This window comes from Drosophila ficusphila, unplaced genomic scaffold (genome assembly GCF_018152265.1).
Source record: "Drosophila ficusphila isolate 14025-0441.05 unplaced genomic scaffold, ASM1815226v1 contig_791, whole genome shotgun sequence".
Classification (NCBI taxonomy): Eukaryota; Metazoa; Arthropoda; class Insecta; order Diptera; family Drosophilidae; genus Drosophila; species Drosophila ficusphila.
In genome coordinates, this window is record NW_025064737.1 from 13,786,731 (window position 1) to 13,811,491 (window position 24,761).

Below are 24,761 nucleotides of genomic sequence, written 5' to 3' on the forward strand. Positions count from 1 at the left end.
TATTAGCCAGCGGTTCGGGTGAAATCAGTCTTATTGGTAAAATGTCGAACCTCCAATGGATTGTAATACTCGGCGTTTTGTGTTGCGCGCTCCTGAATCCTCAAGGTAAAAGAAAAGAAAGAGCGAAAAGGAAAAGGAAAGTGGGGGAAAATCATATGGCCAAATACTATTCACAAATGTCGTGAGCGATTTCCGGTAATTGAATTAAAGTCACGATTAATCGGGTGTGAGGCCATCGAAAAGGGCAGACCGAATTGGTGGACAAATACTATATCGTTGGCCTACGGCAGTCATAACATTAAAGAAAAAAAAAAAAAACCGGGAGTAATTAATGCAAACGCAATCAAGGTCAAGTACTTTGCCCTATTGACCCCACCGCCCACCGCTCACCGCCCCCCAAAAAACGTCTCTCACGAAGGTCCTGCTCCCAAGGTCCTTGGCGGTTTGAGAAATTGTTTTGCCGGCCACGGAAAATGGAAATTAAAGTGGCAAAGCGTCGGGCGAAATTCAGCATTTTCCCTTTGTGTGTACTATTGTTATTGTTATTGTTATTGTTATTACCATTCTTTTCGCATTGTTGTTGCTGGCTGCGTTGATACTGTTTTATATGGAAATTTCGTTCGCTGCCGCAACCTCATCCGGAAGTCGTTGGCGTATACGTAATAAATTGCGGCCCCGACACGTTGCGTGCCAAAAGAAGCTTTGCCGTCGCGGCGCAGGGAATTCGGTTACCAAAGGATGGCACTGGGACTGGGAATGGAGCTTTGTGGAGTTAATAATCAGCTGGACAGGTGGATAAGAGGGCGTGGCCCCGCCAAGATTGACGAGGATGTGTTCAATCAATTAGGAATTTATAGCCGGGAAATAGCAGATTATACAAAAGGGTGCAAGACACATTGAAAAAAAAATAAAAAATTGTAGTGGTAGATATCGTCAAGAAAAAAACTTAATTCGGAGTTACATAAAGATTTTAAATAGTAGGAAAATATATTTTTTTTAATAATGATCATATATAAAATTGTAATATTGTTGTGTTATTCTTTGGTTTTAATTATGAAATGATATATAAAAAAGAGTCTGTTTATATTTGTTGTTACTTAAAGTTATATCACTGAGATTTACACACCCGCCTAACTCTCTAGAAATTAATGCAAAGGCTGCTAATCAACGGTGGGAACTGGATCCCTGTTTAAATAATTGAGTGACTAGGTTCCGTGGTTCCTTCCCCAAAAGAGAGTGAGGCACCCGGAACTGGGTCGACACATCCGAGTGTGGACGCAGGCACCGCGGATACGTTAATTTTTAACCAGGCTAACTGTCGCTTCGCCCGATTCTTAACCCATTCTTACCCATTCTTAACCCGTTCTTAACCCATTCTTAACCCATTTTTAACCCGTTGCAGGCGAAGGCGGCGCGCTGGCCGTATTTTGGCCATGTGAAAGCGCGGCGGACTGCACAGCTGACGGTTCGAGCTGCGACTTGGCCAGCGGGCAGTGCGAGTGCTCCACATTCGACGCGGTCCTCGCGGACAACTTCACCCAATGCCTGGCGACGTCCCTCATTGGTGACCAGTGCGACGACAGCGTCCAGTGCAATCTTATGCCAACGGGGGCCAGTTGTAAAGCCGGGGTCTGCGATTGCGCCGATGGCCAGAACTATCTGCGTGGCAAGTGTCGCCCACTGAACGGACTCGGCGAGTCCTGCGAAACGGTGAGATCGATTACATCTGATCCTCTATGATCTGTTCTATTTTAATAAGCCATGTTTTTGTAGGACTTGGACTGCTATTTTGGCTACGATCGTGCGTCTGTGAGTTGTCAGCAAAACGTGTGCGGCTGTGCAAATGGCTATTATAATAGATATGGAAACATATGTCGTCGCAAATCAATGGGTGAGTAAGAAAAGTCATTTTCGGGGCTTAGCTAAAAAGCAATCTTAATTCATATGCCTAATAAGATCAGAGCATATCCTCAGGTCCTCCAGAGAAAATAAACACATTGACTAAGACTTGGTGTATGTGAAATCATTTTATTTCTTTTTTCTTTTTACAAAAGAAATGTTAACAAAATAGTACAGAAATTTATTATTTGCCTTGATGTATTAATTGATATAAAATTACCTTAGTTATTCGGTTAAATACGGTCCCTAACATTATTATTTATCTAGCTGTATTAAAAGAGATAAAATTGATTTAGCATAAAAACCTTTAAAAATCTTATACCCAAAAATGAATTCGAAAAGTTCCAGTTGATTGAAATTAATTTATATAGTTTAATAAAGCACTAATTATTATCGGTAATATTCTGATGGTTTTATAAATAATAAATACGTGGTACTATTAAAGACTAAAAACCAAATTATTGCAGAGCATTATTGCCTTCCTTAAAGTCTGATAGATTACCATTCAAAATTTCAGAAGAAAACGATGCCTGCGTCGTCAACGAGGATTGTGATGCACTGGGCGCCGGAGCGGAGTGCGTGGGCCTAGTGTGCACCTATGTGGACGAGATCCCGACGACCACTGCTCCGGGAGCGGAGGATACGGAGACCACGCAGCCGGGCGAGGACGACGACTCGACCACCGCGGAGGCGATCACCACCGAGACCGCTGAGCCCGAGGAGTCCGAGGAGGCGACCTTCCGGAGTCGCCGCCAGCTAACCAAGGCCTTCGTGCACGCCCCCCGCCCACTCACAGCGATGCCGCCGCCCAGGTGTCCTTCGCCCAGCTCACCAACGGCGATCGGGAGCCGCTCATCTCGCCCCGGTCCCACGAGATCGCCGTGCAGACGAGCATCGAGAAGTACGAGCTGAGGGAGCTCCGGGATGTGGGACGGAGTGTGAGGAATGCCGCAACCACCACCACAGCCACCACAGCCACCGCCTCCACGAGCACCAGCAGCCGGCGCACCTCCAGCCGCAACCAGAGCCACGCCCACAACCACCGCCGCCGCCTGCCCGCCCTCTTCCGCTTCGATGACGAGGACATCAAGACCTACTCCACACTGGGATCCAGCCGCGATGACGACGACGCCGACGATAAGAAGTGTGAGTAGTTTTCTCTGTTCGTGTTCGATTTTTACAAGTCTCCGAAGGCTTGAAAAAAGTGAGCAAATTTAAACTGGATTTCAAATTTAATCTTAATTGATCCGCATTTTTATTTCTCAATTGAATTATCTCTGTTCATGTCTGAATTTTTTAAGTTTCCGATGGGTTGCATTACCATAACTTTACCGATTACAACTAAATTTTAAAGATACATCCCTCTTAACGGTCTAGTTGTGATTCTTAAATGATCTGCAATAAAATGTTTCTTTTTAATGTGTATTGGATTTTACCAGTATTCATATAAGAGTTTTTTTTTTCAAATATTCGATCCTTTTTTACTATACCAATTTTAAACCGATATTTTTTCATCTTTTTTCATCATTAGATGGCAGCAGCTGTACGGATAATGGAAAGACATGTTCGGGTCTGCCGCACTCGATTTGCACCAAAAACATTTGTCTGTGTCGCCAGGGATACTATGCCAAGAATGGCAAATGCTTTGCAGGTGAGTGAAAGAGTTTCAATCTCCAAAGTAATTTATTAATTAGATATTATTTCATAGAGTTGGGTGAAATTGCGGAGAGCACGGACGAGTGCGAGTATGAGTTTGATGAGCTGTCCAAAACTTGCGTTTGCCAAAAGAACTATTTCTACGAGCGGGATCTTCGCAACTGCAGGAAACGTAAGGGGATCCCTTTATATACTCTCTGAAACCATTTAATATCACTTTTCTGACCAACAGCTATCCAGTATCACTTGTCCTGCACCTCGAACAGCCAATGCAGTCCCTTTGGAGCCTCCTATTGCCACCCGGAGATCCCGAGGAGGTGCACCTGCGAGGAGTACGCCCTGTACGATGCCATCAAGCAGTTGTGTGAATACAAGCAGGGATTGGGAGCCGAGTGCGAGTCGAACGACGCCTGTCCCGTGGACCACTCCGTCTGCTCCAATCGCCTGTGCGTCTGTGCGGACAACTACTTCGAGAAGGACGAGGAGTGCTTGAGGGGAATCGGTGCCGACTGCTCCGTGGAGGACGACTGCGTTGCCGAGAACACCACCTGCCAAGAAAAGGACGACGAGTCGCGCACCTGCCAGTGCCGCAAGGGATATGTGCACTTCAAGGATCAGTGCCTCAGGGAAGGTAAGTAGAAAACAAGGAACTATAAAGGGATTAAATTACGAGCAAAGTAAAAAGAGAAATATTATGATGATAATAACCTTTTCCGTTTTCTAGCTGAAGAGTTGGAGGATGAGTGCGTTGAGGATGAGCAGTGCAAACCACTCCTGGCCAGCTGCAATTCGGAGGGCAAGTGTGGTTGCACCGATGAGCAGCATGAGAAAAATGGAGTCTGTGAAATAAAACGAGGTAAATTAAATACTTTAGGCTTTCAACTTCAATTTAAAAATATTTGAAATATCTTTGCAGAGCTTGGAGAATCCTGCACCAAGGCCACAGAATGTTATATAGAGAAGGATCCCGAGAACGTGGAGTGTCGCAATTCAGTTTGCCAGTGCAAATTCGGTTATTCAGCGAACTCCGATCAGAAACAGTGCATTCGTGTGGTGTCCAACAAGAAAAGTAAGTATATCAAATAATGACTACAAATATAAATAAAGAATCAATGAAGAAATCTTAACTTCTATAATTTAGTGAAGTAAAAGACTTCCTTATTACCAATATTGTATTTAAATCTTGTAAAATTGGTTTACTAATTTTAACTCGCCTATTTTTACAGATTCTTCCGGTAGACCCAGTGCTCTCAAAATCATCACCTTCATGCTGATTGGCTCCGCTTTCCTGATCACCAGTGCGGCCATAAAGCAGGCCTACTACTAAAAGCGAACCAAACCCCTTTAATTGCGTTGTGAGGAATGGCGAACAAATCGGCGAAGGGCCAAGGCCAAAAGTCCCCGGGGGATGGGGGGAATAACCGCCTTGGGTGAACTGGAGTGGCCAGTATTAGCCAAGTTAGTGGCACGGATCCAGGTCCAAGTGCAACGTGAATATAAATCAAGTAGTCCGTAAGCTGATATTTAGGAGTCGAAGCAATACTTGGAGAAGGGTCCTCGAAAGGACTCTCGCTTATCTAATACGGCTAACAATAGTTACAAATTATCTATAAGTTTGAAGTTAAACTGCTTGTTGATAGGCTAAGCGAACAGTTTTTAACCAAATTGTAATATACATTATAATAAACTAAGGCCAACGATGAGTTGTAACAAATCCACAAGCGATGTGTTTTATCTTTGCAAACGAAGGTTCTTTCTAAACATTATATTTTGAATCAACATATGCTTGGACTTTTCTTACACTTTTGTACCAAAACAGCTTTAGTCATTTTCTAGGTTTTTCATTTTTAGATATTTCTTATAAAATTTTTAGTGAAACAAAAATGGAATCCGGACTTTATGTAAACGGTTTTTTTAGTTACGTGATGGAAAAGCAGAGCACATATCCCGAAGTCTCGCAGGAATATGCACTTCGTCAGGCAGCCGGAGAATGGAATGCTCTAAGTACGAGTGATAAGTGCAAGTATCGGATGAAGGTGAGTGCAGCATATATATATCTATGTATATTTATATTTAATTGAAAACCCCTTTGCTGCAGAACCAAAAAAGCAGAAAGCAAAGGTCTTGCACTCATCGTCACAGGCGCAAATCGGGGAAACCTAAAATAGAAAAGCGGAGCAAGACATCATCCTGTGTAGATCGTCGGTCAACGAAGTCCATCTATCGAAATCATTCCAGCTGCTCGGGCTGTGCCAATCAACCCAGGGAATGTTGTTCCTGCTGCCAACGGAGGATCCACAGGGGAAGGCCAAGCAAGGATAAATGTGCTAGGAAAAGCAGATCCCGACGCTCAAGACGATCATGCATGCTAAAGAAAAGAACAGAAGTAAGTAGCAGCAATATTTTGATAACTTACATTTAATATTACTGAAATTTGATTGTGAAAAATATTTTATGATCCTATGACTTTTTATTATTATTTATTTATTAATCTCAAGTACTTCAACCTCACCACAACCTTTCTTTTTTAATATTGATAAGACCGAACAGCTGGTTATCTTGCAGTTGGCTTTTTATTATGTCGCCTAAGTTGTCTTATCAGCTTCGGCTTATAAAATTAGAAACAGTTAATTTGACAAGATTATTTATTATTAATCATTGGGTATTGACAGTTAATAGACTGCTTCGTCTAGTTATTTAGGCTTTTCGTTTTAAATGGGTTATCTAGGTGTTATCGACATCTACAAAGCTTAATCTGCTATTAAAAATGCAGATGGCTTAATAAATTATTTGGGATTTTGCATGAATATGTTTTTATACAACTCAAGTCAGCTGTGAAAATTCTGTCATGCACTTGGATATTCTTTGGACTAGCAACTATTTTGCAGTCCAATCAAGACATCAGGAGAACAGTGTCAAATAATATCGGGGGATACCTCAAGGTACAAATAGGTCAAGTCTATTTTGTCGTGAGACAATTGCTGAACTGAATTAGTAAATTCCAAGTCTCAAAATGTCGCACACTTGCCCATTTCATTCGAGAGAATCCAGTGCCATAACCATGTAAGTTTTAAACGCACTTGTTCAAATAAAAATGCGTAGACATGCATTTTGATTTTTTAAAAACCCGCAATCAACCGTTGAATGTCTTGAATATATTCTTTAAAGTCTGTAAATGAAATGTGTACCTTACTTGGGCAAGGAAATTTCACAGTAAAGATTATTAAAAACAATAACAAAATCATAACACTCTTAAAATTTGTAAATAGTATAAGTCTTTTGACTTATAAATCTGTTTTATATTGAAAACGGAATCGTGTGCGGTTTCTACGATTTGTTTTTCTCTGTGTAACAATGTGGTTTGCATTCAGAACCAAATCCGCGGAGTCGGACGACACGAAGATCGCGATGTGCGCCACCTTGGAGTTGGACAGCTGCCGAGCGGAGAACTGGCAGCTGAAGAAGAAGCTCACTGAGTACGAGGCCACGATCAAGAGCCTGGAGCAGCTGGTGGCCACCATTGCAGACAAGCAGCACCAGATCCTCAGCGAGGTGGTGGAGCTCCGCAAGGAGAGTCGCGCTGCTCCAACCGAGGAAAACACTGCACCGGCGGACACGTCGGGATCCTCGAGTGCGAATCTCCAGGAGGAAGAGGAGGATGGCTACAGACCAGATTCCGAATCCGAGAACGAAGCCACTCAGTCTTCGGCTCTGAGTGCCCGTTCCTCGATCGCTTCCCTGATTTCCTTGTGCCTTTCGTCGACCAGTTCGCTGGGAGTGTCCAATATCGAAATAACCTCTGATTCCGAACACGAACTTTATGCCGAATTGGGGATGGAACGCTACTCCGATCACTCGGAGGAGCACTTGGAGGCGGATCCTCTCGCAGTTACTCCTCCCGAAACTTCGCTAACACAGGATTATCCTTCTGAGGCGGAAAGCGAGCCATAAACACACTCTTTAATGTATAACAATTTGATCAAATAGATAACTATGCGTTGGTTTTACATAGTCAAACTATTGGTATAAACTGTTTTTTAGGGGAGGCAAAAAATACTCATAAAAAATTTGTGAATACATGATAATATTTGGCGCAAAATGCGAACAATTTGTAGATAAACATTGCTTACAAAACTAGTTTTATATTATAAAAAGTATATAGTTTAAAGAATTCTTAAGATACAAATCAGGTAATTCTAGTTTCTTGGATACTTTCACACTGAGTCTTTAATGGCGATCCTTTAGCTGCACCCAGAAATCAGGAGGCGAGATAATCAGACCGTTGAGGTTCTTGGAGAGATCGGGCAACCGGTCATTCGGACTCAACACAAAGTCAAAGTGCTGGCACATGGTCGCTGTCATCAGGAAGAGCATATTCCTGGCGAAAGTTTCACCGGCGCAAAGCCTTTTTCCCGCTCCGAAGGGCAGTGAAACATCCAATTTCAGACTGAGCTTTCCCTTCTCGTCGAGGAATCTTTCCGGCCGGAATTCTTCCGGCTTCGACCAAACGCGACAGTCCGAATGGAAGGCATACAAGCTGGGTATCACAATGGTGTCCTAGAAGGTTAAGAAAGATTAGATTAAAAATCTTGATGTATTGTAAGGGATTTAAAATTATTATTAAGTGTGTGTATTTTAAATTTTAGGTTTAGTTAAAGTAAACATTTGTAAAACAAACAACTCACCTTGGGTATCTGGTATCCCAGCAACTCGGTGTCCTCCATCGCCTTGTGCGGCACATCCGAGGGAACCAGAGTTTCGATCCGAAGACCCTCGCGAATAGTGGCCTCGGTGAAGGGCAGATTCTTGCGATCCTCCAGAGTGGGCAGACGTCCGCATCCGACCACCTCGTCGATTTCCTTCTGCATCGATCGCAGCACCGAAGGATACAACAAGAGGTACTGAATGAGCAGCGACAACTGAACTCCGATGGCAGTTAACGCCGGAAAGGAGAAGTCCACCAGGCCCATGATGAGCTGATCCCGATTGAATCCGTAACCAGAATTGCGTCTCATTTCCGCAATGTAGACATCCATGAAGTTGCGTTCCACTCCCTCCTCGTAGCTATCCAAATATTTGTCCACAAACTCAGCGAAAAACTTGTGCACAAATATGTTGGATTCATTCAGTTTGTTGTAGCCACTCCTCTCGGGCCAAAAGTGTCGAATCCACGGGAGTATACTCAACATCCTGCCGTAGTCGTCCGCATTCCGCTGGAACTGCATTCCCATCTGGCAGAGCTTCACCAGTCTGCTCATCTCCTCGCGACTCATACACTCGTTGTAAACAATGTGGAAGTGGCAGTTGGCCGAGAAGGGATTGAACAGCAGCGGCAGGAGCACGCGGTATCCTCCTGGTTTTACCATTTCGTGCTCGTGCGGATACTTGGGTCCGTTGCGGATCAGATCGAGCATGTCCGTCAACTGCTCCTGGATAACCAGCTCCAGTTGCTCGAAACGACGACCGAAGCCAAAGTCACGCAGATAGCGAAGGATAAAGCGGCGCTGCTCCTTCCACAAAGGTCCGTCCTGAAAGAAGATGCCTTCAGGGAAAAAGGAAATTTTGGAAAAACTATTAAAATATATCAACAGATTTATTATCAAAGTTATATGTTATATTTAGCGATACGATAACTAAACTCTTTATGATTAGATAACAGATTATTGCAATTGAGAATAGGAATTGATATTATATATATGAATTTCCCTTAAACTGCAATCAAAACAAAAATGTTTCGGTGAACAGTTTTAAGTACCCCATATTAATCAATAAAAACTACCTATACTTAGATTTCGCTTTCTACGAGTGAAGTGCACCCAGTGTTAATGGGTTTCCAGCGATAAGAGTGTTTTGTTCGCCTACAGCGACAATTAATTCACGATTGACCCCAATATATTTTAAACAACGCCATTCAAAGTGTTCACTACTATCAGTGGCTGATACGATTGCCCGGACATAATTCAAACTCACCTCGAACATCTGGACCGGAATCCCGCATTGCGGCAACGAAAAGCTGAGGACGTCCATCGAAAACCTTGTTGTTGAGGATCTCGCGAACTCCCTGAGCATTGTGAACGACAGCCACCGGAAAAGGACCCACGTGCAGTCCGATTATATCCGATTTATACCACCGACTGAGGGTCAAAGCGGCCTTGTGCAGATACTTAAAGTTCAGCATCAGCAGGAATAGATAGCTCCCGAACAACGGAATCCTCGGAGGACCTGTGAATAATCCGATTAGCTGCTGGGCTCTCGCCACGATTCCAACCGAAACGAACCGGGAGGAAAGCCGGAGGGCCGAGCCACCGCATATCGATACGAGAGGCAAAGGAGCACCGCGGTGCAGATCGCCAGGAGAAGTTCCGTGATCATCTTGGAGTCCGGCCACCAACTGAACCCATCGCCGCCGAGCCGCTGCGTTTTTGTAGCCCCCGATAAGTCACTCACACTTTGCTTTCGCCGGACAATAGCAATTAAACAATGCCAATCTATATGGATCGCATCGGCGTTTATACATAGATCGGTTAGCCGGTGAGACGGTCAATGTGTCTCGCTTACGACTTTTCAGATTTCTCGAGCAACAGCGGCGGCCAACACAAAAGATAATGAGGACTCGGACTCGACTGCACTTTTTAACTTGACTTGATTATGACACAATTTGGGGATCACATTCTTGATAAACAAACATTGAAAGAGTGGTTTAATTAGTTCAGTAAATTTTAATACATTCGAATTTGGCGTTAGTTTTAACAAGTAACCCAAAATGGGTCGTTTTATACTAATACTGCGGACTTGAAAAATAATTTTAAGTGCATAAGAAAATCGCGTACAATGTAAATCTTGTTCAGCAAGTTTTTTTTAAGCATTTAAAAAGGGATCAATCAAAACGGATTATACGTGGAAGCTAATTTAATATGTATATGACTGCAGTAGAAACGTTTTCATTTATTAAAAAAAAATGAAGAAACGAATGCCAAAGTTCGATTTCTTCTAAATATATTTTGTAATGCATGTTATAGTAAAAAATATTGATGTACAATTATGACAGCAATTAAATAAGTTGTATTTAACACGATAAAAATACCCGCAGTAGCTTTGCTTTGCTTAAAGTACAATTCGAAATTACTGCGCTATTATTTAGTCGCCAACTACATATTTATAATTTAAATTCTTATTATGGCGTGGGGCTTCACACATTGTCGGGTAATCGGAAATCACGTCTGACTTGTCGGCGAGGTGAGATCAATTATGGAATTGAACTTCCGATCGTCCTTGGGCGGTGTTGTATGCCTGGTGGATGAATCCGTAGACATTTCCGTGGCAAGCGAGACCAGCTGGCGCCACTGGGTTGCGTCTACGTTCAAGCTTTGAAAATGCTGACAAAGTGAGTTCAGACCTTCCACATCGGTTGCCTTCAGATCAAAGGGTATTAACTGGTCTTGATTGTCGTTCCGCAGTACAGTGACACCTTTCACACGTGCCGGCAGAGCTTCGTGATTTATATAGGTCCCTGTTGTCTGCTTCAGCGTGTGGATGCTATATAATTAAACAAAAGAACACATATTGCTTTTATTATTGTATGTCATACAGAATTATGGGACATTGCGTGACGACTTGACAATGTTTATAATTTGATAATGAGTGCGCAGGGGAAAGTGGGCAAATATTTTGTATATGCATGCTTTTAGGGAGCATACTTTCCTTGACCTTATAATTGTATATACATACATATAATATAATATGTTTGTTTATTCCAGTTTTTAAAAACCCAAGGAAATATTTGAACGTAATTCTACTGCAGAGTAATTATGACTTAGTGCTGACCTTTCCATAATTTCGTTGTTGCGCTGTTTCTCCAACATTTTGTGGTGTTTTAGCTGTTCACGCATGACCAAGTTCCTCTGTTTGGTGGCCTCCACTTCGTGGGCCAAATCCTCCATGAAGGAAACTCGCTTCTCCACTTCTTCTCGTCTCTGCTGGATGATTTTCTGCAACTTACCCACTTTCCGATGATGGCGAACTACTGCTTCCACGGCATCCACTTTATACAAAATTTAAATTAAAAATATTTTAAATTAAGAAAACAATTTATCTATTGCAACTCACATAAATTGTTGTTAAATTTTAAAATTTTCTTTATGACGCTCGCTTCCCGCGCTTCCATGCGATTCTGTTTGTCGTACATAGCCTTTAAGCGTTTCTCAAAAGAAGATTCAACTTTCATAATGGCCATATTTGTACTTATTTTACTTAAATTGTCGAAATTCTTTAAAATTTAGCGCGGCTTTGTTTTTGAGACGCTTGTTTTGCTTTCCAGACAGAGATGACACTCTTGGATAGTGATGACACTTCCAGCTGGATAAAGGGTTGCCAGACCGATAAACTTTGATTTGAGCTGTATATCGATAGTCGCCATCGATATATCGCTTCAAGGGACACATCACTAGGTGCCGGCAAGCAAAAAATTGCAAGTCAAATTGTCAAGGCAAAAACACTAAAAGTCGCAAATTTTGCAATAATTTGTGCAATTTCTGAAGCAAACAATTGATGCGTTCGCTGTTTGGCGTTCAGGCAGTACGCAACCTTCTCGCTCGCACTTACAGCAGTAGCCGCATTCGAAAGGTAAGCAAATAAACGGAAGTGAAATGTGCAAAAATATTTTGCAAAAGAAAAAGCATGAACAAGGTTCTAAAAATAGAGAATGGAGAATTTGCATAATGCTTAGATATAACCACAATTCGGTGTTGTTGTTTAAACTATACTTTGCAAATAACGAATAAGAATTTGTGCTTGTTTTTTTTAGATACCCCGCGAATCGGTCGACGACCCACTTGTTGTTCTTGTCGCGCTGAATTCAAGGTCACGAGAAATAACGGATAATTTAGAAACAAATTTTAACGTTTGTTGAATAGTTGTTTAAATAATAAACACAACTGTTTAATTGTTTTAATTATTTATATCTTATTTTTTTTACTCTTTACTCTTAATTTAAAAAAAATACGATAATTTTGTTGTCAATGCCTCATTTCGGTAAAAAAAATTATCTTTAACTGATCCGCTGAATGCCTCCTCCTTTAGATCAAATAGCCCCACCATCACCCCTAATCCGAAAACCCCTTCTTATCTACATTTTACACTCTCGTGATTTATGGGTGGCTGCATCGTCAATGCCTTGATGCCTTGTGGTGCAAAGTCGTCGACTGATAAGCAAGTGGGGCACTCAGCGGAGAGTTAATCCCAAGATTAGCACTGATAAGGTGGTAGCTTATCGCGGGCACTCGACCGGCGTTCCCGGGTCTCGATTTCCGAGTCTTTACTCATTCGCAATCGTCTTCTCTTCCAGATGGCCACGGACCTGAAGTTCAACGCTTCGCTGGGATGCAGCGATCCGCAGTCGCATCCGGTGTTGATCATCGGCCAGCTGCGCCATCTGAATCTGCTGAAGTTCAGTCATCTCGAGAGCAAACTTAGTCCGCGTGTAAGCGAGGAGACCTTCCTGAATGCTGTCGCTTGCTTACACCCGGCGCCCACGGATAAGGTGTCCCTCTATCTCGATGTGGCCACGGTGGCTGCTTTACCGCTGAAGGCCTCCAGGCACAACACAGCCTCGCGGGCCCATGCCATCACCCGCCTGGTGAAGAACCATGTCCTGAACGTTTCCGAGGAGTCCGTCGTGCTGGTCTGCGAGCGAGAGAATCTATTCGCCAGCGCCTGTGCGGTGGTTCGTGCCTTTCCCCTCTACTCTCGCAAAACTGGCAATCTGCTGGCGGCAGCAACACCTAAGTCAGAAATCGGTTGCGGTGATGGAGGCGATGGAAACAAGGATACCGGAAGGAATGTGGTGAACGTCGAGTTTTTGATAATCAACAAAGAAGGCGGCGTTGACTGCGAACCTCTGTCGGAAGAGGATATAAAGTGCCTGAATGAGACCTCGCGGGCCATTCGACTGACCGCTCGCATTGTGGACATGCCCTGCAACGAAATGAACGTGGATCACTTTGTCCAGGCCGTCGAGGAGGTGGACAAGGAGCTGGGTCTCGAGCCGCAAGTTATTCGCGGCGAGGAACTGCAGGAGCGCGGTTTTGGCGGTATTTATGGCGTGGGGAAGGCGGCTGCCGTGCCACCTGCTCTCGTGGTGCTTTCCCACCTGCCAAAGGGAGCCCAGGAGACCATCGCTCTGGTGGGCAAGGGCATCGTCTACGACACCGGCGGTTTGAGCATCAAGGCCAAGACCGGCATGCCTGGAATGAAGCGAGATTGTGGAGGAGCAGCTGCAATTCTTGGCGCGTTTTATGCGGCAGTCAAGTGCGGATTTAAGGACAACCTGCATGCCGTCTTCTGCATGGCTGAGAACTCCGTGGGTCCAAATGCCACACGGTGGGTATTAGCACCAGATAAAGCTTAAAAGTCTTCCTAATCATTTTTGTACATTCTTTTTTTTCAGCCCCGATGACATTCACACTCTTTACTCGGGTCGTACAGTGGAGATCAACAACACGGACGCCGAGGGACGCTTGGTGCTCGCCGATGGCGTTTGCTATGCCAACAAGGATCTGAAGGCCAATATTATACTCGACATGGCTACATTAACCGGAGCTCAGGTGAGTCTTCTTTTATTTTATTTTATTTTATTTTATATGTTATTTCACAAGATTATAAAATTATTCAATTGGTTCCGATATTATCAATTCAATTCTGACTTGGAAATTTTGCGATTACATTTGAGATGATTTTGTTTTTATTTACATTTTATAGATTTCATCATTATTTTGGGGTTTTATTGAATGAGTAGTTTATGTCTAGGGGTTGTGCGTAAATGATTATAGTTTCACTGATAAGGCGCAAGTATTTATAAACGTAAACTTAAACCTCTTTTTTATCTTAAGCTCTTAAACCCTTCTCGTTTTCTCCATTTCAACATTTCCGGCGAAGATAGAATACAGATAAATCCTTATCTTGTCTTGTTACTTATTTACTTTTATTGATTAAGACTGTTAGTTTCACAGACCACAAGATTTTTTGTTCTGCAGCTACATTCATTTGGGAAACTCTTTGGTGTCCTTTTAATGCGATTAAAGGCAACAATTCAGCAGATTGAATGCACATTTCCGCCACTAATGCAGCCAGCAAATTATATTGCCGGTGTCCAAGGTAATTTCGGTTGCAAGAGATCTTTACACCAGGAAAACCGAACTGAGGAGGTGGGGCTACAATCCAGGTGGGTTGGATGGTGGCCTTGGATGTACCGAGTTCACTGCCTTGTTGTGCGAGAATTTATGCCACGCTTTATAAAAGTCACGAGGTTAATTGGAAAAATAAATTGCAAATTTGGTTTTCGCTGGCAACTTGGAGGAATAGCAGCGCCAGCATTGGCAGACCAACAACAGCAAAGGATTCGTCGTTTGTGGTCGATTTTTGGTTGCAGCGGATGGAGTGGCAGGGGGCAGTGGGTTTTGGGTGGTGGTCTGGTGGGTTGGTGGGGTTTTCGTTTTCAACTGCAGCGAAAAAGGGAGAGAACGAGAGGAGCGACTGAGTAGCTGCTGCGATGGCGCACAATTACCATAAATCTTGACTGCAATTTGCTTAAAATATGATGCCAATTTACGTTATTTGTGGTTCGATGGGAAATAAATCGAAACTGGTCAGAGGGGCGTGCCATACAGTCAGTCGCCTTCTCTCCGCCCGAAAGCTGCATTGTTCGCAGCGAAATTCCTTGGGCACCCAGCCTAAAAATGGCCAACTCTATTCTCATCTAAAAATTTCAACATTTTGCCATTTTGTTTCGGCATTCTCGTTTTTGGACCTTGTTGTGCTTAATTTCATTACACCCAGACACACACCTAGACGGGATGCAATAATATTAATTGCCAACATTGGAGCAACTGCCACTGCAGCAGCAGCAGCAGCAGCAGCAAACAGCAGCAGCATCAAGTACAAAAAGCAGGCAACCAACACTTTTTCGCTTTTACATTTTATGTTCCTGCTGCTTGTTACACCTTTTGCTGTTGTTTTCAGCTGTGTGTGGCGGTTCCTGGTGCACTGGAAGAAAACTATTAACCTCTATACAACAAGTAGAAAGAAGATATTTTATTTTGTAAAGGTTTTCAATTGCTTTTGATGTTCTTATTCCAATTTCTAACTGGCTCGCACTTTTCTAATTAAAAGTTATACACATATACCTACATATATATTTTTGAGTGCATTCATGCCGCTCTTGCTTTTCGGCACCGCTGTTGCTGCCTTTGTTGCTCCTGGAGCTCCTGGTGCTGCCTTCATTTGTCCAGCTGCAGTTGAACACGCGCCACGGAGTCCTTGCCTGTTGTTTGGGTGTTGCTCGTGCTAAATAACCTTGCACCTTTTTATTGCCGGTCGCGTCGGAAGCTCGCAATTTTCGTGCACCCTCCGCTCGACACCTTTTCCCCATTTCCCCCCCTCCGCATTCCTCCCCTCCCCTCAAACATTGTTAGTTGCTGTACAGTTTTATTGCTGGCATTTTGTTGATTGTTGCTTGTTTTCTATCAAAACCTCCCCAGCGGGTGCGAACCATTCTTAAATATATCTCTGCCGAACCGGGTGCTTGAATATTTCATTTGCGATTTCTCACATCCACTTTATACGTATGTATATACTATATATCTCTTTATTCTCTTTATTCCAGGGCGTTGCAACAGGCAAATATCATGGTGCCGTATTGACAAACTCGGAGACATGGGAGGCGAAGTCGTTGCAGGCCGGACGCAAATCCGGCGATTTATTGGCGCCAATAATTTATTGCCCCGAATTGCATTTCTCCGAATTCGCCTCGGCCGTTGCTGATATGAAAAACTCGGTGGCGGTAAGTACTTTTCTTGCACCATTAAAACCAGCAAGTAAAATAGTTGAAAACTTTATCCTGCTCTCAAAATAAAAACGGTGAAGGGCGATCCATACCATTGGAATTTATTAATTTTCATTTTCTGCATCGAGTAAGCTTTGTAAAATGTGGGAAAAATATTCAAACATAGCTCTCGGTAGACCACGCGCTTTCAATATAACTTTATTTTTGATTTTTAAAGCGCTGTTCTACGTGGTAAATAAGTTTTTATGTTTAATTAAAAATATTATTGTAAAACAGGTTTCAGAAATTCTGGATACATATATAAGGAGTGTTTTTTAGGAATGTGCAATGTTTTTATAAATTCTTGCTTATTTTCTTCTTGCATAACTTTGTATACCATCATTGAGTATAGTTGAAAATCGATTACCTTGCTTTTAAATGGTGTTTAAATAGTTTTTGCATCTTAACTACAAAATGAAACTATCTCATCCTCCTTACTTCTCCTTCTATTTTATGCCCTTTTCCAGTGTCTAAGATTAACAGCGGTTTCCCCCAAATCAATTCCCAAAACTACCTTAATTTATGCATTATCGAAGACAACTGTGCTGAACTTTTCTGGCCGCTCGCAGCGGATAGAAATAGAGTGACTTTGAGAAAGTTTTAATCAAGTTTCGGTGTAACTTTATTCATTTGTTTTCAATTCATTTTCAGTTTGCGTTTCCCCACATCCTTGCATGATCATCCTCTGCCTTTTGCCTCACTGGCGGTATTTTATACACATTTTTAATTAACTTTATCTCTTGCACTCAATGTTGTTCTTTTGTCTTACACTCGACCGCACCGTTGCGGAAAAATGATGAACGTCATGTTTGGTTTAAAGATTGATTAGTATTACTCTGATTTATGCCACACACACACACACCAACCATACACACACACACATGCCGCTCTGCTCGACCCATGTAGCATTCGCATGTATCAAAAACTTTGGCGTTCAATCTACGCCACCAGCCACTTTGGCAGCCATTAGAAAGGCCAGCTAGCCAGCGAGTGAGAGACAGAGTCCTGTGTGTCCAGGACTCTGGGCTGAGGATGCTGGGATGCAGGGATGGCACCGGGCGGGTGAGCCATAAACCCATCTCTGGGCCCTGGCCCACCGGAGCGAGGTGCGTCGTGGCCCCGGGCCTTCGCTGCTCCATTCGGTTCGCTTTGGTTCCAGTTCCTGCCACAACAGCCAACCAAATCGAGTTACCTTATTGTACGTCGCAAGCGCCTCGGATCAATGGTCATTCATCATTGTCACGCCGTGGGCGTCGCATGGGTGGCATGCTTCGAGGTGGCACGGTTCGAGGTTGGAGGTCCACTTGCCGGTGGGGCGGTAGCAGGGTGATCCACTGACTGGCTGGTGCGTAGATGCCGGCAGGTCAAGTGGCGTGGCAATTTTGGCTACCTGCCAATCGCCCGCTTTGCCACCATTCGATTATACACGTTGCAAAACAACTAGAAAACTAAAAACAAGATTCAATTTAAAAAAATTTAATTTGTTTTAAAATTTTACTTCGAAATATTTAGCAATGCTCAAATTGCATTTTATTTTGTTTAATCATTAAAATAAATGATCTAAAAATAATAAAATATGTGATAATGAAAATAATATAATTTATGTTTACATAAACCTGAAAACAATATTTGATATTTTCTTCCAAACTTTTAAATTTGATTCTAAAATTAAATAAATTATGTTATTATCTTAATCTGTTCTTAAATTTAACTTAGATTCAGATAATTATGTTTATTGTTGAATTCTTATTCTTAGCTTTTATAAAACTGCTTTCCTCTGTGTCGTTTTTGCAAGTTGGCTGTTTGATTTTTCGTCATTTCCTCGTCCCTTCCTATCTCCCCTTGGCAAAAAAATGGGAATCAAGTCAAAATATCACACCAATGCAGGTTGTTGGCCATGCCACACACCCTCACCCACACACAGACACACACACAACACACTGTGCACACCCGCACAGCGAACTACACACCGCACCGCTTCACCCCTTGACGCCCCCGCTGCAGTTGATGTGACAGCGCCGCGCACTTTGTCAATGGTGTCTGTGATAAAGTGTTTTAAATTCCAAATGCATTCAACGTTAAATGCGAAAAAGGTGAAATACCTGCCCACCCATCACCCATTACTACCCATCAGCGTCGCATTTTTTCTGGCTTTGAGGCAAATTCCCACGCGCTGCGTTTAAATTACATGAGCTAGCTTTTTGCGCCCAACACACCTTTCTTTTTTTTTTTTTGGTCTTTCGGGTGTCTTTTCCCCTAGTTCGCCACTAAATGGAGGGATTATGAGTGTTGTTAGCGGTCGCCAGGGTGCTTTGTTGGCCGCCGGCTTTGGCTTTCGTTCTGCGGCTCTATTCAGCTCATTTTGGCAAGCACGAGCGTTTGCGTTGGCCAGGTGATCCCCGTTCTCCTCATCCTTGTTTTTTTTTTTTTTTTTTGTTTCTGGCCTTAAATAACCGATTCCCATTTGTTTCACGCCCTTTTCGAGTTCTGATCCCCTGGCGCGTGGCGATATCTGCGGCTGTTGGCTGTCAGGAGCGATGTCCTCGATTACATGCAATGAATTAAGCGAAACCATTTAAGCCGATAATTAGGAGGTTCTCCTTTTGGCCCGAACTGCTGAAATCGATGTTGGGATTCGAGTCTGTGGGTCGACCGCTTTTAAATTGCCATTATTTACAAGTTTATCTGTGGTTTTGGCTTGTCAAATGGCCACGAATTTCGATAATTAGGGCATTAAAGCAGGTCATTTAAAATTTAACACGTACAGAGTTATACAAATCAATACTTTTATATTTAAACTAAATAAAATGTATTTACTAAGAGCTTGTTTTGGACGAGCAGATGAAGATAAAACGCGTTTCAATATCAGACTCTTAAAAAAAGTACACGTTCTACCAATTATAAAAGATATACATAATATTTTTTCCTTCGATTCTTTATTAATTTTCCATGAACTTGAAATGCGGCAGCAATCGCTCATTAAATTACAATATTCTTCAAATTACTTTTCGCTTTCCTTTAACCTTTGGGCCTTTCTGCTTCTTAAAACCAAATTCCCTCTTCCAGGTCACTAAGCAGAAACAAACAAAAAGTGAATAAAAGTGAAAATAATATTATCCCGAATTTCGACAACTTTATGACCGCGAGACAGTCCGACCTAGAAAGCGTCCATCCAACCAACCATTCGGCTTACTTCTTCCAAGTAAAGCGGACTTTTTTTCCTTTTTGTCTGCGGCTTTCGTTTCTGTTTAGTGTCTGCTGTGGGGGGGCATTTCCCTGTAAAGAGTGTACAGTAGTACTGTTTCATAAGTAAAACATAAGCAACACGGCGGCGGGACAATAAAATTTGCTTAAACATTTCCAATTGTTTCTCAATTTCTCGACGACGACGCAAAGGAATGTAAGTCGAAAGTTACTCGACGTTTTATGACTGGGAAAATTTTCCCATTGTTGGTAATTGATTTTTATGTTAAATCGTAAAAAGCTGCTCCCAGTATTCTGTGAAGAGGCATGAATTTTAGATAAACCCATTCCGTGGCAGCAACGTGTTGCAGTCTCTTGCGCGCACACGCGGCGTATGCGTAATTGTTTTTGTTTCGACCCCGGCTCCAGTTCATTTTTATTGGGCGTCGACATTTTAAATTCAATTGTACGGCGGCAGCGGCGGCGGCGATGGCGACTTTTTACGTGGTTTAATGAATTACATTGAACTTTTTATGTGGCAAAAGTTTTTTTACGGCACGACCTCCAGGCGCCGAGTATTTCATCGTTGTTGCGGTTATGCTTAGCCGGGGTTAAGTTTTTTGATTAAAGCCAGCCGCAGCAGTTTATAAATAATGCCCAAGCTCAGTGGTTTAAATGCAGATTTCACCAGGGATGTGGTCTTTGCCTTTTTCAAAAGGGGAGGTTTGGAAAGTCACGTATTTTGCGAAATGATCCCCGTTTCCGTTGAATACTTGAAGGGGCGGCGACTTTCTTGACACAAATCTTTCCGCTTGTTATTCCTCGGTTTCCGTTTAACTTCATTGGCGGCCAGAGATGCCAATGGTCTTTTTTTGGAATGTTTTATAAATTGAAAGTAAAAGGAAAAATACTACAATACGGTTTATAAAGATCTCAAGGTTTCATTTTGTATTAAAACCGGCTTGTACTCCTCTGCTTACTTTACTTTATGAGATTGAGTTTTAGTAACGCTTTTAGATAAATTAAATAACATTTTTTAAGTATATTTGATTGATTTATTGATATTGATAAACTTTTTAAGACGAAACCAAGTTTTTCTTTCTTTTAAGAGTTCTTCTACAAAAAATTTTTTAAAGTTGAATTGGCATCAACAGAGTTTTCAAATATTTTCTTTTTCCTTCACTGAATCCTCTTTTTATATAGAGATGTATATTTTTTTGTCCGCTTCGCCCTGCGGCGACAAAGTTTTTAAAGCGCTGGCTGCGACATAGCGAAAATTGAATAAAAACTGTAGCCGCCTTCAGCGAAACCATTTGATGGCATCGATGGCAAATCCTTTTCAGTGCTCGCCTCGATTATTGAATGAATGCGTAATTGATACTCCCATCTTCCAACTCCCGGACTCCCAGCCATTTTGATGCCACGGGGCGTGAATCATTCAGCGATGTAATCTCACGTTACCCCCGACATACAAACTCGTACATATATGCAGTTATCGCTGATTGAATATCACTAACTGCAGCTTAAATGTGAGACAATGTCGCCAGCTGGCTAATTTCAATTTAAGTTAATCGCAAATGAATCGCATCATCGCCAAATGCGGATGCGAATGCGGATGCGGATGCGGATGGGTATGCGGATACTGATACGTAGATGGTGTTGGTTTGGGAAATCGGCGGGATATATGCCACAGGGTGGTCTTCATACGGTCACGTTCCAAACCGCAATTAGTCGGCGACCCATTGTCAAACTCGGAGGGAGAAATCACGTTGGGTGCTGGATGGAATGGATGGGTGGTGGGTTTGACGTTGCTTCGTTATTTACAAAAGGCCAAGAGAGATACAAACTCACTTCATGGGGCAAACGTACGCACACACGCACATTCCGGACCGGGCCTAATGCAATCAATGTTAATGACATTATGTTGACAAATGTTTGCCATTATTGATGAAAGGCCGACTCGATTCGACTGGATTCAACTCGGTCCGAATCCTTGTGCGTGAGTGCTCTGATCAGACTCGACAAACGTTAAACATTTAATTAGCGCCACGGAAACATCAGGTCCTTGTTAACCTTTAATTTTGGAAAGCAATCTCATTTGAGGGTAAAACGTAATCCGAGAGGAATCCTGAAGACACTTATTCGTATATTTTAGTATGTTAAATAATATAAGAGATCTCAAGTTAAAGCATCGTTAAAGATTTTGTTTTCGCTTTCTTAAGAAAATAAATTGATTTGAAGTGAAATCAAAGTCTTTAGATTCACAAGCTTTGCTTTAAACTAGAACTGCAACTCTGTGGTTTACCACTTCCGCTCGCCTTCGACTGAATTGGTTCATTGGGAAACATTGCATTTGGAAAGTTTTGGTGGCTAACACATGCTGCTCCTCGTCTTCAGGCAAATCAAACCGAAGTGAAGCAGCCAGGACATGCCGGCTATATGTGCGCTTTCGGCCAGAGAAGCGTCAGCCGCAAGTTTCATAACAAAAGCCAGTTATTAGCTGCAAAACCGCCAAGAGCAGTAGCGTCAGTGCAGTGTAGTGTTCGGCGAAGAAATAGAGTTTCATCAGCGGAATAGGAACAACAGGCCAAAGGAACAATTGCTACACTGAAATAAATGAATTAAATTCGCAGGAGTTATATACGTTATACAGTAATTTGGTCATTTAACTTCTTTAAAATGTATCTTATTGATTTTAAAAAGTTTCTTCTGCAAATAACAATATTTTTATTATTTTCTTAACTGCAAAGGGATCTTTCCATTAATTTAAATTAAATATTAATAGTTTTCAATACACAATTTTACATTTTCGAATTTATTTTCTGTGTGAGGTGGCAAACGCCGACAGCAGTCTTCAGATTTCATTCTTTAAGTCTGCTGCTAGGTTCTGTTGCTTCAATGGACTTTTGACTTCCGCTGCTCGACGGACGATGTTTGCACGTCCCCTCGGAAGGTGTGTGTGTGCGTATGTATGTATGAGTGTGTGTGTGAGACTTTCATCTTGAGGAGGAACTGAGCGCGTTGTCATGTAATTTTCGCAGCACTGCATCCCCGAGTTGTCCGCTCGTCCTGTCCGCTCGATTCGGTGGCTCCTGCTGCTGAAGTCTGCCAGTTAACTCCTTTTTTTGGCCAACTGTCAGCAGAGTGTTCGCATGTGTGTGTGCGTTGGTTCCTCCTTTATTTGGCTGGTCGCAGTGCAATGGTGTGTGAGTGTGTGTGTGTGCAAAGTGTACTTTATGTTTGGCATTTAAGCGCTGCAATTTCCGCTCAAGTTAGTAGAGGGACTGCTTCCGCTACGCAGCTGCCAGTGCATGGCATATAATTTAGGCATTAGCACACCCAGGCTTGCCACTTCCGAGGTGCGTTCGAAAGTTATTTAAAATGGGACAAAGTAAATGGTAATGGTAATGCTAAAAAAGGAAACACATTGTTGTGTCCGTGATTTTCATATACATCCTATTTGTTATAGCTAGATTGGGTTTAAAATAGTATTTATAATAGTAGGAAAGAAAGAAAGGAAGAGAAATAAGAATATCAAAGTTTATATAAACTTGAGATATACAGAAGTACTTCAATTTAATTGTTATTAAAATTTAAACGTAACCCTAGATTTTATCTTCATTTTATTTTAAAGAGATGCTCCTCTGATTTGTTTTAAACCCACCCCCTGTTCCTTCATCTATCTCTATAAATATATTTCCTTGTTGCGCTGCACCACAGGACGCTTTTTAATAAAGCGACGCCAAGTTTTGCTTGCTGCTTGTTGCATGCAGCATACAACTTGCAGCAGCACATCCACAAATGCGCCACATAGTAGGACACAGTAGTAATGCATACAGCCGAGCGTATATGTCACCATGTCTAACCGAGATTTCCCTTCCGCTTGCAGGATCGACAGAACGCGCAATCCTCCTGCGCCGGCCTCTTCATTGCCGCCCATCTGGGCTTCGATTATCCCGGCATCTGGATGCACGTCGATATGGCCACGCCCGTTCATTGTGTAAGTGATTCAACGCGATTCGATTCGATTGCTTTCAATCCGCTTTATTTCGTAACGTATTTAATATGATTTCTACTGTTCTGTTCTGTTTGCAGGGGGAACGTGCCACTGGCTACGGCGTTGCCCTGTTGCTGACCCTCTTCGGTGGCCACACGAACTCCGAGCTGCTGCAATCGATCGCCCCCACCGACGAGGAACCGCCGTCGAAGCGCCTGTGCCGCGATTAACTCAGCCTGCCTTTTCTGGTGCCATGTGCCTGACCGATTATTATGCATTTCAATCATTTTCTTTGTCCAATTGGTCCGCAGACAGCATAAGCAGCCAATTTGTGTAGCCGACAGGCATTAAAAAGATCATTATTATGTAGAAATAAATGAAGTATGAAATTATGCTCGATGTTTTTATATTGAAGGTAGCAATTGCCTGAGGGCTTACCAAAAAATTATAAGTAATAACTATTGGCTGCTGAATTTTACCTATTTAAAATCAATTTTAAAGAATCAACCAAGTGTGAAAAATTGTGCAAAATTTATCAATTCCATTTCAAGCATTAAATTGCAAAATAGAGAACAAAATAAATTTCTACTTAATTTAGAACTGGTTTTGAGCCAATTTAATTTGCAGTTCAAGTTGATTTGCGAATTGAAATAATTTTAACGAGCCAACCAAGTGTGAAAATGCTGCAAGTCTTTAAAAACCATGGCATTCATTGCAATCTAAGGAATTTCGAATTTGCCAACTTATATCTAAGCCCGCTTAAATTAGTAGTGTTTTTTGAGCCAATTTAATTTGCAGCTTGTGTAGTTAACATGCCAAAGAACACACCCCCATGTCCACGTGCAATTCGCCAGCTTTGTCTTTGTCTGTCATTTCGTCCTTTGGCTGTTCAATTAAGCGACACTCAGGCTGCTGCCGATGTTGCTGTCGTACAAGTTGCTGTTGCTGCTGCTGCTGCTTCTGCTGCCGTTGCCAGGCAGCCGACATCTAAGTGGATTCATCAGGCGCGGCATGGCCATCGCCATTCTCATCATCGTCAGCGTGATCATCACCAGAACTGGCATTCTCTTTGCCGTCAGTGCAATTGTGTCGGTGGCAACCATTCCATTCCGTTCTGTCTGCATGGCCATCACCATCACCATCGCCAGC

At 42.5% G+C, this 24,761-nt stretch overlaps 5 protein-coding genes across 7 annotated transcripts; 3 read left to right on the forward strand and 2 right to left on the reverse strand.

The window, feature by feature from the left end:
- Window positions 1-5,276, forward strand: LOC108087358. The gene is given in 11 exon segments (XM_017184698.2): window positions 1-105; window positions 1,403-1,710; window positions 1,774-1,891; window positions 2,417-2,674; window positions 2,677-3,045; window positions 3,431-3,550; window positions 3,608-3,727; window positions 3,788-4,186; window positions 4,280-4,411; window positions 4,472-4,624; window positions 4,782-5,276. Coding segments are annotated over 11 exon segments (2,142 nt in total). The 5' UTR covers window positions 1-41; the 3' UTR covers window positions 4,883-5,276.
- An 89-nt stretch (window positions 5,277-5,365) lies between these two features.
- LOC108087249 (probable aminopeptidase NPEPL1) lies at window positions 5,366-24,004 on the forward strand. Of its 3 annotated transcripts, none has more exons than XM_017184551.2 (7): window positions 5,366-5,591; window positions 5,654-5,941; window positions 12,899-13,932; window positions 14,000-14,156; window positions 16,214-16,390; window positions 23,505-23,615; window positions 23,711-24,004. In XM_017184551.2, the coding sequence occupies exons 1-7, from the start codon at window positions 5,439-5,441 to the stop codon at window positions 23,840-23,842; spliced, it is 2,052 nt and encodes a 683-aa protein (XP_017040040.2). In that variant the 5' UTR covers window positions 5,366-5,438; the 3' UTR covers window positions 23,843-24,004. The 3 variants fall into 3 exon arrangements, with proteins under 3 accessions (XP_017040040.2, XP_017040041.2, XP_017040042.2); XM_017184553.2 differs by lacking the exons at window positions 5,366-5,591; window positions 5,654-5,941 and adding exons at window positions 12,057-12,177; window positions 12,359-12,414; XM_017184552.2 differs by lacking the exons at window positions 5,366-5,591; window positions 5,654-5,941 and adding an exon at window positions 11,987-12,177.
- Window positions 6,439-7,575, forward strand: LOC108087252. The gene is made up of 2 exons (XM_017184556.2): window positions 6,439-6,618; window positions 6,927-7,575. The coding sequence occupies exons 1-2, from the start codon at window positions 6,569-6,571 to the stop codon at window positions 7,504-7,506; spliced, it is 630 nt and encodes a 209-aa protein (XP_017040045.1). The 5' UTR covers window positions 6,439-6,568; the 3' UTR covers window positions 7,507-7,575.
- On the reverse strand, window positions 7,678-9,960 carry LOC108087250 (probable cytochrome P450 304a1). Its single transcript, XM_017184554.2, has 4 exons — window positions 9,834-9,960; window positions 9,526-9,777; window positions 8,241-9,097; window positions 7,678-8,112 (listed from the first exon to the last, which is right to left on the reverse strand). Exons 1-4 carry the CDS (start codon window positions 9,925-9,927, stop codon window positions 7,783-7,785), a joined length of 1,533 nt encoding a protein of 510 aa, XP_017040043.1. The 5' UTR covers window positions 9,928-9,960; the 3' UTR covers window positions 7,678-7,782.
- LOC108087251 (kinetochore protein Spc25) lies at window positions 10,264-11,883 on the reverse strand. Its single transcript, XM_017184555.2, has 3 exons — window positions 11,662-11,883; window positions 11,380-11,596; window positions 10,264-11,091 (listed from the first exon to the last, which is right to left on the reverse strand). Exons 1-3 carry the CDS (start codon window positions 11,786-11,788, stop codon window positions 10,770-10,772), a joined length of 666 nt encoding a protein of 221 aa, XP_017040044.1. The 5' UTR covers window positions 11,789-11,883; the 3' UTR covers window positions 10,264-10,769.
- Window positions 24,005-24,761: the final 757 nt, after the last annotated feature.